We start from the raw sequence: 13,607 nt of genomic DNA, 5'->3' as shown, positions 1-13,607 counted from the left end.
ACATCTACAGACTGCAGTGAAGTTACTGTAATCCTGACACCTGACATTTGGTTAGCTTGTAAAAACTTTGTCCGCTTCAAAAGAGAAATATTTGACTTTGAAAATGGAGTAGAAAATATTTGTGTGCTGTATGTAATAAATGACACTCTGATTTGAAAGAAATAGTTCTACTTCAGTGGATTGATCCACGATATCAAAACATGCCTTCTGAATCTGATGCATTGTTTTGTCTTAGCTTATACACCAAAAAACCTCATGGAGACTCAAATTGATACATAAGACACTCTTACGCGTAAATAGTTTATTAAAAAAATATAGTATAGAAAGTAATCCCACGGCTCCTGGAGACATCTCGTTGTCTGCCGGCTTATGTCTTTAGTTTGTATATCACCCATGTATTTCATCAATGAATCTAAAAGTTTCAGTGTTAAAAAAAAAGTTATCCCACGGCTCTTTCTTTCTCCACTCAGATTCGGTCATTTAACATCAGAAACTCATAAATCGAGATCGCGTTCTTGTGTATGTGAACGAATATATTTATTTCTAGTATAACACATTGGCATGCAAGCATTGACTTATCTTACTTGTTCAGATTGATTTCACCACATGTACTTGATCATTGTTTAATGCGACAACCACTCATTTCAAAACCCTAAATCTTCAAAAGACCTATATGGAGACACGGCACTTTTTATGTCGATTCTCATGCAAATGAAAAGATTGTATGCTGAAATTTTTCCAAAGGCTATCTCTAATATATGTCAAATGGATCAGTTGATACATACTAACTAATTATATACTTTTTTTGCCATCTTAATTTTTATTAACTAATTATATACTATAACTTTTAATGCATGTTCTTTATATTTTACGAAGATAAAAGTTTTGACATTTTTATTCGTTTCATTAAATAAAAATTTAATATTCTCAATTTAAATTTTAACTTGTTTATTATGTTCATCTATAATTATTATTATTGAAATAAATTGATATTTTGAAAATATAGCATTTAAAAATTATTTTATTATTATTAATTTATTTTTAAAATGTGTGAAAAGTTAAACTTTTTTTTAACTTTGTATAATAGATGGAGTATGAGTTTCCACTAAGTGAAAAAGGAAGAATTTGTATATCGATAAAATTATTAAAAACTTGATTGAACAAAAGAATATAATTGAAAATATAAAAAGAATATAAAAAGTGTGAGTGGATAGTATTTTTAAGTAAATATTTACTCTAAATGTTAATTTACTCTATATTTCACTATAAACTTAATAATTATGCATATCACAACCTCTTATAATTTACTTTAATACTCTTTAAATAAAGAAAATATACATTCAGCTTTATTATCTATTTTGCTAGAATAATAATATTTTTGTTAATTTGTTTTATTCTTGTTTTCGGCATTTCATTTTCCATCATTTTTGCTTTTTTATCCTAATGAAATCAATTAGAACCAAAAGAATTGATAGGTCGAGGTTGACATACTACTAAAATAGGGGATGTGAAGTATCCCTAGAAGCATTTAATATCAAATAGTTAAGTGGAACTTTAAACGGTACCCATTCTCGAAAAATGATTTTCTAAAATATTCATGTATTAAAAATATAATGAAATTTTATATAATTTTCTAATAATTATCAACCAATAAAACTTAACTATTTTAATTATTTATTAATAATTTTAAATTACAAATTATCAATATTAATGATTAAAAGTACTTTAGAATTTTAAACATCTTTTACTATAGAACATAAGATAATTCTAAGAAATCTTGTTTCGGGAATGGATAGAATAGTAGTTTAATGGTAGCCATATACGGAGAAAAACGAGGCGATGATCGAATATGAAAAGGTCAAAGAACATAGAATATGAATTCATATGAAAATTTGACACCTATGCTATATTGTAAGCAAAAATAGTCTGTTTATCTTTTACTACTATATGGAAGATCCATTTTCTCGAAATAATAAGATGTTTTAGAAAACATAAAGATTGATGAATTTATTCTTATCTAAAAATGTAAATTTAAAATAGCTCGACTAACTGTAATAATTTATAAATTTTGATTGACTACACAGCTTTAAAAATTAAAATATATCTAAAATGTAACATTAAAGTTATTTAAAACATTTTTATATTTTAAACGGAGAAAGTGCTATTTTATTTTGAGAATATATCATATTAGTCAAAGACTAAAAGGTCATCCGCCATTTTTTAAATACTGCATAATTAACTGAAATCATATGCTCCTGCTTAGTTAGTAAAACAATTGTTTTTTTTTGTTTCTTTGTAACACTAGTAAAACAATTGTTAATGTAAAAATCAATAGCTATATATGATAATATAAAGTTGTGTGGTCCAGTACCCTCCCCAAACAAAGGGATTATAAAATTATAGTTTCGTATCTTTGTTGTATTTTGTAAAGAAAACGCACAGCGTGACTAAAAGAAAATAGTCGCACATCATCACCCACTCTTGAATATATTACCAAACGCATTCATTGCATATGGTATTTATATAGTAGAATTGAATAAGACTATAAGAGACAAACGAAAATACTCGAATGCCGCTCGAGTACATTCACTGAAAAGTGGTTGACGTGGTGACACTCATTGTGATTCTGGTTGACAGTGGTGACATTCTTGCGCTAAACTTTCGAGTTAGTCCACTTTTTAGTATTAAGTGTGTTATTTTCAGAACCAGACCGGATCAGTTGATAAATTTATACAAGAAAAAAAAGTTGAACAATTAACAATCGATAAAATAAAAAGAGTGATTTTTAGAAAGTCATGTGTAAATATATGGTCTCATTAAAATAATAAATTAACAATCTATTTATATATAGTTTTATATAAGTATATACTAAATATTATATTGTTGTTTTATATTCACGATGAAATTATCTCTATTTTTTTAACAATTCAATATATTTTGAAAAACAAACGAGTAGGTAAATTTTCTTATTTACAAATTGCTAAATCTAAAATAGCGAGATGAGAGATCTCACATTGCATTGTCGAACTAATAACGAAGAGAGTGTGCGGAAAAGTAATGATTCGCTAAGACATCTTTCATTTTTAGTAATTAGTTCAGTTTCATCTGTGTTTAAGAAGGTCATACTCATTTTGTACTAATAAGGCCAGTTTCATCTATGTTTCCACATGTGTTGTTGCTTCATTATCAACATGCAGGTATCATGTAAAACAAAATAAGGTAAATATTTTGTAAAATGTGTCTTTAAATATGTAATAAGATAATCTTTTATAAAAATCTAATGTCACCACTTTTTTAACTGTATTTTCCTAACAAACGGAGAACTACTTTTTGCATGTAGTTAAATGATCATGTATTTCGTACTGCAGTGAAACATCTATGTATATAACTGAATCATATAAAAATTGTGGGATTACTATGTTCTAAGCAAATAAAATTCGTATAATATTTTTAAATGTAGCTAAATAGTTAGTATTAGTAACTTAACTATGAAATTCTTCCCTAGATTGCATTATTGACTTTGTAGATGGTACAGTTGAGACATTGCATTATTTGCTTTCGAGATGGTACAATCGAGACAGCTTCGCCGTAGCATCTACCTACAAGACTACAGGGTGTAAAAGATATTCACAAGTGGCGAATCCTTCTAGTGAGATTTTGATTTAGTGGATTAATCCCCATATAATAACACTAAATTAGTTATGATGGGAATATAAAGCAATATGACGACAAACGAAAATATAAATTCGGCAGCATTCTCGTGAAAGCAAAAGTGGAAAGTCCATATAATGTATAATCTATCTTTAAGTAAAAATGAATAAATAGTATATGAAATTAACTAAGAAAATTTTCATAAATTATAGGTAACCCTATCAAATATTTTTCTTTACAAACCTACCAAAAATAACAAATATAATTGAGCAAGAAGAAGACGTTTTTCAGTTTCAAAAAAGAAGATGTTTTTTTGTTTATTTTGTGGTTTCCACCAAAATCGAAAGCCCAGATCACTTCGCAACTTCGCACGTGCTCTTTATATCCCAATATGTTTTTTACTTAAATTCAACAATATGCTTTTCCCCTTAATAATTGGCTCATTATTTTAAAGTTTAATTTGCTTTTACCCTTAATTCCTTATCTGCTAAGTGGGCTGGAAATTTCGTAAGTGCCTGCACGATTGTTTCGATTATTGTAAAGGTTAAGGAATCTTGGTTTTGCGAATCTCCAACTTAATTGTCAGGTTCGTACTTGTTTTAAAAAACTTATGATGTTCTTTTTCTAGCTGTATTACGATCGTGTTTGTAAGTAAAGTTTCGGTATAAAAAATATACTCTGTTTCAAAATAAATGAAGTTTTAGTATAATGCATAACTATTATTTGTTTCTAAAGAAAATTTCAGTAAAATATAAATTAAAAATTATTTAACCAATTACAAATAAACTACAAAACATCATTGGTTGTACGGTTTTTATTAAAGTTAAAAACTATATTGATTTATGAAAATATTATCTATTTTGAAATATCAAAATTTTCTTTAAACATCGTTTATTTTAAAATAGTCATAATAATAACTTGGTGACAAGAAAAAAAAAACTTAATACCAGTTTTAAAAATTAAACCCGGAAAGGCAGAAACAACGTTTTACCCATTCTCTTAAGTTAGCTTCACGGTTAGTTCTAAAAAATGGATTATTTGGCACAACTTTTGAAACTTATTTGGCACATTTTCATCCAATAAAAGACTAACTAATAAATTAAAAACACCGTGTATATACTAAAGCGTTAAACTTGTGTTATTAGTTAAATATTTTAAATTTATTTTACAAATTATTTGAAGAAAAATATTATAATTCATTTCCATTGAAACTAATAATATAATGCTTTTTCTTAAATATATAGAACTTACATACTCGGGTGGGGATGCATGTGACCATGTTACTTCTAATTCATTAGTGTTTTGTTTGATCAAAATGTGTCACCCACTTGCGTTTATGGTCAATACCTTTTCTTTTCATTTGTTTCTATTTCTATCCTAGGTTCAGATTAGTTTAGTATGTGATATCCTCTAAAAATATGGTATTATATTTTTAAACCACAGATAAACAAGGGTGTGGTAAAAATGTAACTGTTGCATATATCATCTGCTATGATATTTTATTAATTATTACAATCAGCTACTGTTTCAATTATATGAGCTGTTAATTACCATATATCATGATAACATATATACAAACAACCTGGAATAAAAAAAAATTCGTTAAAAAACCTAGAACTTTTTTTTCTTATGAAAAATGTATGGGATGTGTATATAGTGTAAATGATACAGAAATTATCATCCAAATGTCTATAATATGAAACTTATCAAGCAATGATATAGAAAAAATCATCTAATGCGGTTCAATAGAAAAATCATCTAATCAACATTACACATATAATTTATTTTAGGGTTAATTCCTTTTGTTAGTCGTTTTTTTCTACGGTTAACTTGCTTGATGAATTTTATCATTTCCTCTATATGCATGACTGATACTTTGGTTGAGTGAATTGTGTTTCCAGTCAATGATTATATCTTTTTCCTCTTTCGTGGAAGTTTCAATTTGCATGATAAATTCCTAATTGTGTGTATGATTGTACGGTTATGAGATGTCATTTTTTGTTTGCTTGCTGCTTTATTGTTTTATCAGTTTATTAGACCACTCAACTAATTTACGCAAAAGTATCTATTAATTACAGCCAACACTAAATATATTTCATATTTGCAACATTTTTTTTTTGAAGAAAAATATTTGCAACATTTGATATGAGATTTACTTAATCCATTAGTTATCCTCATGATGACTCATTCCCACGTTTTTAATTTTCTTAATGTTACGGGTAGTTCTGATTTGTTGGATTCATCCTCCCATACTAGTGACAAGTTAATAATGCCCCCACTGGAGAGACTTGAGCTTAGTGCTAATAAACCAACATAAAATAAAAACAGATGAAATATCTGATTTGGTAGATATGACATTTATAAATTATACATTATACGATTGATATACGAAATCACTACTCGAGTATTACTATCATTTATTCCAAAGTCGAGGGTTTAGCAAATTAGATTAGATGTATGAGACCGTGCAACCAGACTTAGACTATATATATATGTTTGATTAATTAGTAGGAAAAAATATTTTAAAACAGGAGTTATTCCCTTCGATTGGTATACTCACTAAAACAAACATCTTGTAGGCATCTGATTAGCAAGTAGCTCCTTCTTAAACATCGATATAATATAATCATATATATGGGAAATAAAATCCAAGAAAATGGATATGTCAATCTAGAAGCAATGAAAACGAACAGGCTGAGATAGAAAACGAAGGTTGCCCGCTGGCATGGACAGCATGTGCACTTCACGTGTGCCCTAGTCCTCCTTCATTATCATTTTATATAAATCCTTTTCCACCTTTTTTGTCATCTGTTAAATTATTTTTGTACCTTTTAAAATCCTTTTCCACCTTCTCTTCTGTTATATTATTTTTGTACCTTTTATCTATTATCGTACTTTTACTCTATCTTATTATTTCACCACTATATGAAAATGGTTGTAGGTAGCTAGAACTCAGGGTCCATATGATTCACGTCCTCTAGCGAATGACTAGAACGTATATGAGACGACCCTTCTTGAGAGATTATTTCGTTTTCTCTCCTTTATTTTTAATTATTTCCGTTCGATAGTGAAATATTTAACTTACGTGTCCTTTAGAAAGTGTTCTGATATGTCTACAAATAATGTATGTACGCGATATGAATTTCACTTGTACGTGGTTGAAAGTGCCGTGAACTATATGAGATTAATATATATATATATATAAACAAACGTAACTAGTTTTGAGCTCAACTGATTTTGAAGAACATATTTTCTACATACGCACCTGGAAATGTGAGAAAAGAAAGCCTGATGTTTAACAAAACAGTGTGAAGAACTTTGTGATTGGCTGTATGTGGGATATTCCACACATGCATGTGAACATGACTTTTGTGATTGTGAAATGTGGTAGGGCTAGGTGTTTTGTTATATAAGTCAAAGGAAAGCTAACAATGAACAAAAATCAAAGACAGCCTAAGTTTTCAATTTAAGTATACAGCCTATAAAAGAAATTTTCGCTTTCATTTATTTTGAAGCTGTTGAAATCGTGTGGAAAGTACTTTGAAAACTTCTTTTGCGATAATTTCATTACTTCATTTTAAAATAAGAACAAAGTAACGGGCAAATAATTATTTTAAGGGAAAAGTCCACTCGATAACATGAAACACAATCGGACCACTAAATTTCCATCTTACTATTCTTGTGAAACAACTTTGTACCTAACTAGCAAATATTAATTGAGCTTCCTTGATCACACAAACAGAATCATTGAAACATCAAAAGTTTGTTATTTCTCTTTCATGTAAACAAGCGTACATGAATATCACTGAAATATTAAAAAGATGCATTCAGTCAAATACTTTTGAATAATTTGAGTTGAGATAATTTTTGGTAAAATTGTTAGTCTATCCAAAAAATGATTCTTGAGCAGCTTATAGAATAGTTCTTCTACTTTGTCCGCTTGTTGGTACACATTTTAATAGGATTCTTCGGCTTCCACTGCAACAAAAATGAAAACATATATCTAGATTATAGAACGAAAAGTTAAGTAAAAGACAATAGAAACTTGGTGTGGATTCCACTTCCAAATTAGTTACATCATCATCACTTAAATATCATAGCCACTTATCTTTTAATAGATAAGATGTTTTTGTTTTAAAATGAACTATACACAATTTTCGTTATCATATTCATGGGCTTGTTTTAGTCCTACAGGCCCATAAAACATAAGATGGGCCTAACAAAGCATCCAAAATTGTTTTTGATTTGTTTAATATTTACCAATTTGGTTTCTATGGAACTTTTCCTAAGAAAATTCGGACATTGTGAAGGTAAAAAAAAAAAAATCGGACATTGACACGTGACAGTATTGTCGTAAAAAAAAAAAAACATGTGGCGTAGACTTGTTCGGTCTTCCTCTCCATATTTTCTATTCCTACCGCTTCACGCATCTGCTCTGTTTTCTGTGATTAGAATCTGGTTATGGCGGAGACATCTGCGCTTCTCTTCTCTCACCTCACCATCTCTCGCGTCTTGGCCACGACCGCTTCTTCTTCTCGATTCTCTCTTCTTTCTCGCGCTCGGCCTTCTCGTTCGGCTCGATTTGCAGCTAAGTCATCGCCGCATTACGGTAGCTTCTCCGATGACGATGCCTTCTTCCCATGGTCCGATGGAGATAAAGGTAATTAATCAATCATCTCACTTCCGATCCATTGTTCTTTCCTCCGAATAGTCTGATTCAAAATTTAGATACATGATATTTTGATCAAATTAGGATGTGTTTAATTTGATCATTCTTGAGCTTATATGATCACCTTGTTTTTGCTGATTCAAACGATTTGCAGGCATTGAATGGGTTCATGAAGAAAGAATCACACTTTTCACCTCTGATGGGCTGATTCAGATTGGTGGCAACATGGTTCCTCGTCGCATCAACTCATCTAATGTATGCATTTTCATTTCCTTTAACTTTTGGCTTCTTCGATAGTCAAAAAGGTAGAGACTTTGGTTAACCACTGTTTGAGATTCTCACTGTGTCTCATAGATGAAGTAGTTACAGTACTGCCCTTTTACTTCAGTTTGCTTTTTCCTACTAATATTTTCTTTATGGTGGGAATTGATTCATATGCTTTGTGACAGAAGAAACATGGGAGGTCCAAGAAACATCCAAAGTTTCAGGAAAGTTCTTACATGGATCCTGCCCAAGGACTATGCCTTGGAGCTCTTTTCGACATCGCTGCTACAAACGTATGAAACATTTTCACTTTCTTGGTTAGTTAAACGCTATAGACACAACAGGTATTTATCTCATTCTGTTAAAAAATGTCAGGGACTTGATATGGGAAGAAGACTCTGTATCTATGGATTCTGTCGCTCCGTTGAGATGCTCAGTGATGTTGTTGAAGACACTGTCTTAGAATACGGTGGAGAGGTACAACACTCTCTTATCTCCCAACATTCTTTCTCGCTCGAGTCTTAAAGTAACTCCTACTTTTACTTTTGTGTTGAAGGTTGTTGCTGCAGAGAAAGAGAGCAAAGGGGGTTTACAAGAGAAGTTAAAAATGTCAGTGGCCGTTCCATATCTCTGGGGAGTTCCTCCCACTGCAGAGAGGCTTCACCTTGCGGTTCGAACTGGTGGAGGCATTGTTGACAAAGTTTATTGGCAATGGGATTTCTTGTGAATCATCATGAAACTTCTATAATAATGGTGCTCTAACCTCACAAGTCACAAGTGTTTTATAAATCATTCATTGTACAGAACTTTACACTTGGTATAAATTCCCTAATTGTATTCAACTACAGATTCGGTGGGGATGATCTGTTCTTTTAAGTCTTTATTTTTCATCAATTGAATAAATGGTAGCTTATACTGTAAATGATTTCAACATCTATTATACATAGACGCCAACTAGATACTAGATAATGTTTTTAAAACAGGTTTAGTGTTTTTCCAAATATGATTTTGAACTTTGTAACTCACAAATGTATCCATTAGTCTAATGCGTATCCGACAATTTGCCCAAACCTTTGAACATATTGACCAAGATTAAAATGTCAAATCATCATTTTCCCTGAACTGTCTTATTCAGTTACTGGACTATTGTTTACTAATTTTTTCTCATATCTTTGTATTCTCGTCTTCAGCTGCTACCAACCACAAACATTTTTCTTGTTTTATTTTTACTCCATTCATATATATATACGTAACGTCTTAACATTTAAATATATTAAGAGGAAAAAAACTTGTAAAGAACGTGAAACATGCATACTAGTTTACAGTAAGCTTTTTTTTTTTTTTGAATAGCACCATCACTAAACTAACACAGCTATGGAAAAACAAACTAAAACATGTGGTCGTTAAAAAAAAAATTAAAACATGTCAATTTATTTTTTGAAAAGAAAAAACTCTTAAGGAACTGGTTCGGAGTTACACTGTATATACACTATGATCGATCCAATTGCGATGTCGAAATCGGGTTGGCTCATCTCACCAACCACACCCATACCACCAACGACGGACGGGGTTGGTGAGAGATTATAATCAGCTACATCTCACCGTCCAATTCCTCCCAATGCAAGATCGACGTCCCTAAATCATTTCACTACTGTACACCCCAAAAACACTTGATCATAACTTCGCCAACGATATAAACCGAAGGGGAAGGTAGCACGATAAGAGCGGGCAAAACACATAAATACAGAGCGAGTAGTCGAACTCCCGAGTCACGCGGCGAGTTTATCTCCTCCTCTCACACTCACTCTTTATTATCTCAATAAATAAATCTCTGCTCTTTCTCTCATTACTCTCTCTCTCTCTCGTTTCTCTTTGCTCTTCTACAGATCTCGGATCCATCTCTACTTCTTAACAGGTTCGTTTTCTTCGATTCAGTTATATAATGAAGTGTTGCTCTTTCTTCGTTTATATTCGTTGTTTTGGTTGGTTGTTTGTTCTGTAGTAATCACTCGTTCGCGATTTGGAATCATTGAGTTTGTGTCGAATAGGAAATGGATTTTTGGATTTTCTAGTTTTTTTTGGACGGAATTCAGTTTTGTTCTTTTCCAATTTGGATCCATATATATTTAATATCCAGAAACACCCAAAAATCTACTAAATTAATAAAAAATAATCTTCAAATTGTACCGTTATTTAAAATTTTGATTAAAAATTAACCAAACCACATAAAATATTCACAACAACCAAAAGATATTTAGAAAACACATCAGAATCTCTTTAAATTACTTTAATTGGGTATTATCAATTCAGATCAGATAATACCCGTAATCTAAACTATCTAATCTTTAATCTTCATTCGGATGATTTAAAAAATAAATTATCATCAAATTCAATTTTTGAAATCAAAATCAACAACCAGAAATATCAAATATTTTTTAAAAAAATTATTTAGATTCAGAATAATAATTTCATTCTTAACATCTACAGAAATGGAAACTTTTCTATTCACATCTGAATCAGTCAACGAGGGCCATCCCGACAAGCTCTGCGACCAAGTCTCCGACGCCATCCTCGACGCATGCCTCGAACAAGACCCCGAAAGCAAAGTAGCATGCGAGACATGCACCAAGACCAACATGGTCATGGTCTTCGGCGAGATCACGACCTCCGCTAAAGTAGACTACGAAAAAATCGTCAGAGCCACCTGCAGAGAGATCGGTTTCATCTCCGCCGACGTCGGCCTCGACGCCGATAAATGCAACGTCCTCGTCAACATCGAGCAGCAGAGCCCCGACATCGCTCAGGGAGTCCACGGTCATCTCACCAAGAAGCCTGAAGACATCGGAGCCGGTGACCAGGGACATATGTTCGGTTACGCTACGGACGAGACTCCCGAGCTTATGCCGTTGACTCACGTTCTCGCGACCAAGCTCGGTGCTAAGCTTACCGAGGTGAGGAAGAACAAGACTTGCCCCTGGCTGAGACCTGATGGTAAGACGCAGGTCACCGTCGAGTACAAGAACGATGGTGGTGCCATGATTCCTATTCGTGTCCACACGGTTCTCATCTCGACTCAGCACGATGAGACCGTGACCAACGACGAGATCGCTAAGGACTTGAAGCAGCACGTGATCAAGCCGGTGATTCCCGCTAAGTATCTTGATGACAAGACCATCTTCCACCTTAACCCGTCTGGTCGGTTTGTCATCGGAGGGCCTCACGGTGATGCTGGACTCACCGGGAGGAAGATCATCATCGACACTTACGGTGGTTGGGGTGCTCACGGTGGAGGTGCTTTCTCGGGGAAAGATCCGACCAAGGTTGATAGAAGCGGTGCTTACATTGTTAGGCAGGCTGCGAAGAGTGTGGTTGCAGCGGGGCTCGCGCGCCGCTGCATTGTTCAGGTGTCTTACGCTATTGGTGTGCCTGAGCCGCTCTCGGTGTTTGTTGACACGTACAAGACTGGGACTATCCCGGATAAGGATATCCTTGTGTTGATCAAGGAGGCTTTTGACTTCAGGCCCGGGATGATGGCTATTAACCTTGACTTGAAGAGAGGAGGTAACTTCAGGTTCCAGAAAACGGCGGCGTATGGTCATTTTGGGCGTGAAGACCCTGATTTCACTTGGGAGGTGATTAAGCCACTCAAGCCAAAGGCCTAGACAAGACAAAAAGGTGGCAATAGCAAGAACTGAGGAGTTGAGACACTCTCTCTCTCCCACTACTACTACTGGGAACTTATCATTAGACTATTATTATTGCAAAAGATTTGAATAATCCCATACTTTCACATTTTGTTTTTTTTTTGCTGTCACTGGAGTTCGAACACAAGGCCTCATTGGTGTTGAACTTTGACTTCAATGTTCTTATTTCCTGTTTTTTTTCTTCTTAACCTCTTGTATTGTAATTTTGATTGTCAAGAAATGCATCGTTGTGGTGTTAAATATTACCGTTATGTGCAGAGTGACCAATCTTTAAACTTGAAAAAAAAAACAGAGAAGCCAAAATGAACAGAAGTATCAAAACCTCTCTTCTTCAGCTTCATACATGTCATCTAAACTACCTAACCTAGTAAAGGTCACTTTGACAAAAATATATATCTCCGTGAATCTATATCTTCACCGGTATGCATTTTGCCATTGTTTTAAAGAAGTTTTCAGATGACAACAAAAGAAATAGGAACGAAAATAAGAAATGAATCCCATTCGAAAGCCGTATCGATCACTCAACTCATTGATTTTGTCGTGTGGCATGTAGTGTGGTGCAATCATCCAAACTATGATCAATTAGTATGATAACGAACTTGACATAACGCTCTTCAATTATGTGCATATCCAAATGATTCTTCTATGTATACGTTATTATATATGCAAACAAGTATGTGGAAATCAAGATACTCTCAGAGTCCCACATATGCTACATAAACAGTATATGTTTGTCAAAATTCCGAACAATGGTAATACTTATACAATCACATGTCCACATAACATTAGTGATTTTTTTCGTCGGTGACACGTGTCCTCCAACGGTAGATTATCAAGACTGATATTACCGTTACCGACAAAATAGTGAAAGCTTATTTATATTTTTCTTTGGGGTGGGGGGGACAATTTACATATTTTCATAATACTCATGTCGATTTAAACTAAAAGAATATTGACTATTATTAAATTTCAGCATTGTCCTTGGGAGACATCTGCCAATTTATTTTGTTATTAAAAAATACAAAATTCAATTCTCTACCACCTAAGAGTAGGACAAAAGAGGTTCGGATGTATTCCATAATTATATGTAATAAAAATTAATACATTGTACAATATATTAAGTTTGAGTAATAGAATATTTGTTTGCTGCCAAAACAAATTTCTCAAATGCGAATAATAATGTATTATTGTCTATGTAATCAATAGTTGTTTAAAGCTTATAATCTGAATATTAACGTATTATCCCTTTGTACATGAGTTTATATACGATATTTATTTTAATCAAATCATATTGTCTACATAAACAAACTTCTTGATCT

At 32.6% G+C, this 13,607-nt stretch overlaps 2 protein-coding genes across 3 annotated transcripts; both read left to right on the top strand.

Moving 5' to 3' along the window:
• The first annotated feature begins 8,050 nt into the window (after window positions 1-8,050).
• LOC108849218 (uncharacterized) lies at window positions 8,051-9,506 on the top strand. Of its 2 annotated transcripts, none has more exons than XM_018622750.2 (5): window positions 8,051-8,311; window positions 8,475-8,575; window positions 8,773-8,877; window positions 8,960-9,061; window positions 9,141-9,506. In XM_018622750.2, the coding sequence occupies exons 1-5, from the start codon at window positions 8,113-8,115 to the stop codon at window positions 9,309-9,311; spliced, it is 678 nt and encodes a 225-aa protein (XP_018478252.1). In that variant the 5' UTR covers window positions 8,051-8,112; the 3' UTR covers window positions 9,312-9,506. The 2 variants fall into 2 exon arrangements, with proteins under 2 accessions (XP_018478252.1, XP_018478251.1); XM_018622749.2 differs by having other exon boundaries at window positions 8,052-8,311; window positions 8,770-8,877.
• Window positions 9,507-10,289: 783 nt separating this feature from the next.
• On the top strand, window positions 10,290-12,533 carry LOC108855363 (S-adenosylmethionine synthase 3). Its single transcript, XM_018629166.2, has 2 exons — window positions 10,290-10,499; window positions 11,072-12,533. Exon 2 carries the CDS (start codon window positions 11,074-11,076, stop codon window positions 12,244-12,246), a length of 1,173 nt encoding a protein of 390 aa, XP_018484668.1. The 5' UTR covers window positions 10,290-10,499; window positions 11,072-11,073; the 3' UTR covers window positions 12,247-12,533.
• The last annotated feature ends 1,074 nt before the right edge of the window (window positions 12,534-13,607 follow it).

Source organism: Raphanus sativus, chromosome 4 (genome assembly GCF_000801105.2).
Source record: "Raphanus sativus cultivar WK10039 chromosome 4, ASM80110v3, whole genome shotgun sequence".
NCBI lineage: Eukaryota > Viridiplantae > Streptophyta > Magnoliopsida > Brassicales > Brassicaceae > Raphanus > Raphanus sativus.
The sequence above is the reverse complement of the archived record's forward strand: the minus strand, read 5'-3'. Positions and strand labels throughout refer to the sequence as shown.

Excerpts from the sequence above, each read along its gene's own strand:
- LOC108849218 (XM_018622749.2), top strand. The coding sequence starts at position 8,113 with ATGGCGGAGACATCTGCGCTTCTCTTCTCTCACCTCACCATCTCTCGC. Across the intron at positions 8,576-8,769 it reads GTCGCATCAACTCATCTAAT|AAGAAACATGGGAGGTCCAA; the intron begins GTATGCATTTTC and ends GCTTTGTGACAG. Across the intron at positions 9,062-9,140 it reads TCTTAGAATACGGTGGAGAG|GTTGTTGCTGCAGAGAAAGA; the intron begins GTACAACACTCT and ends TTTGTGTTGAAG.
- LOC108855363 (XM_018629166.2), top strand. The coding sequence starts at position 11,074 with ATGGAAACTTTTCTATTCACATCTGAATCAGTCAACGAGGGCCATCCC.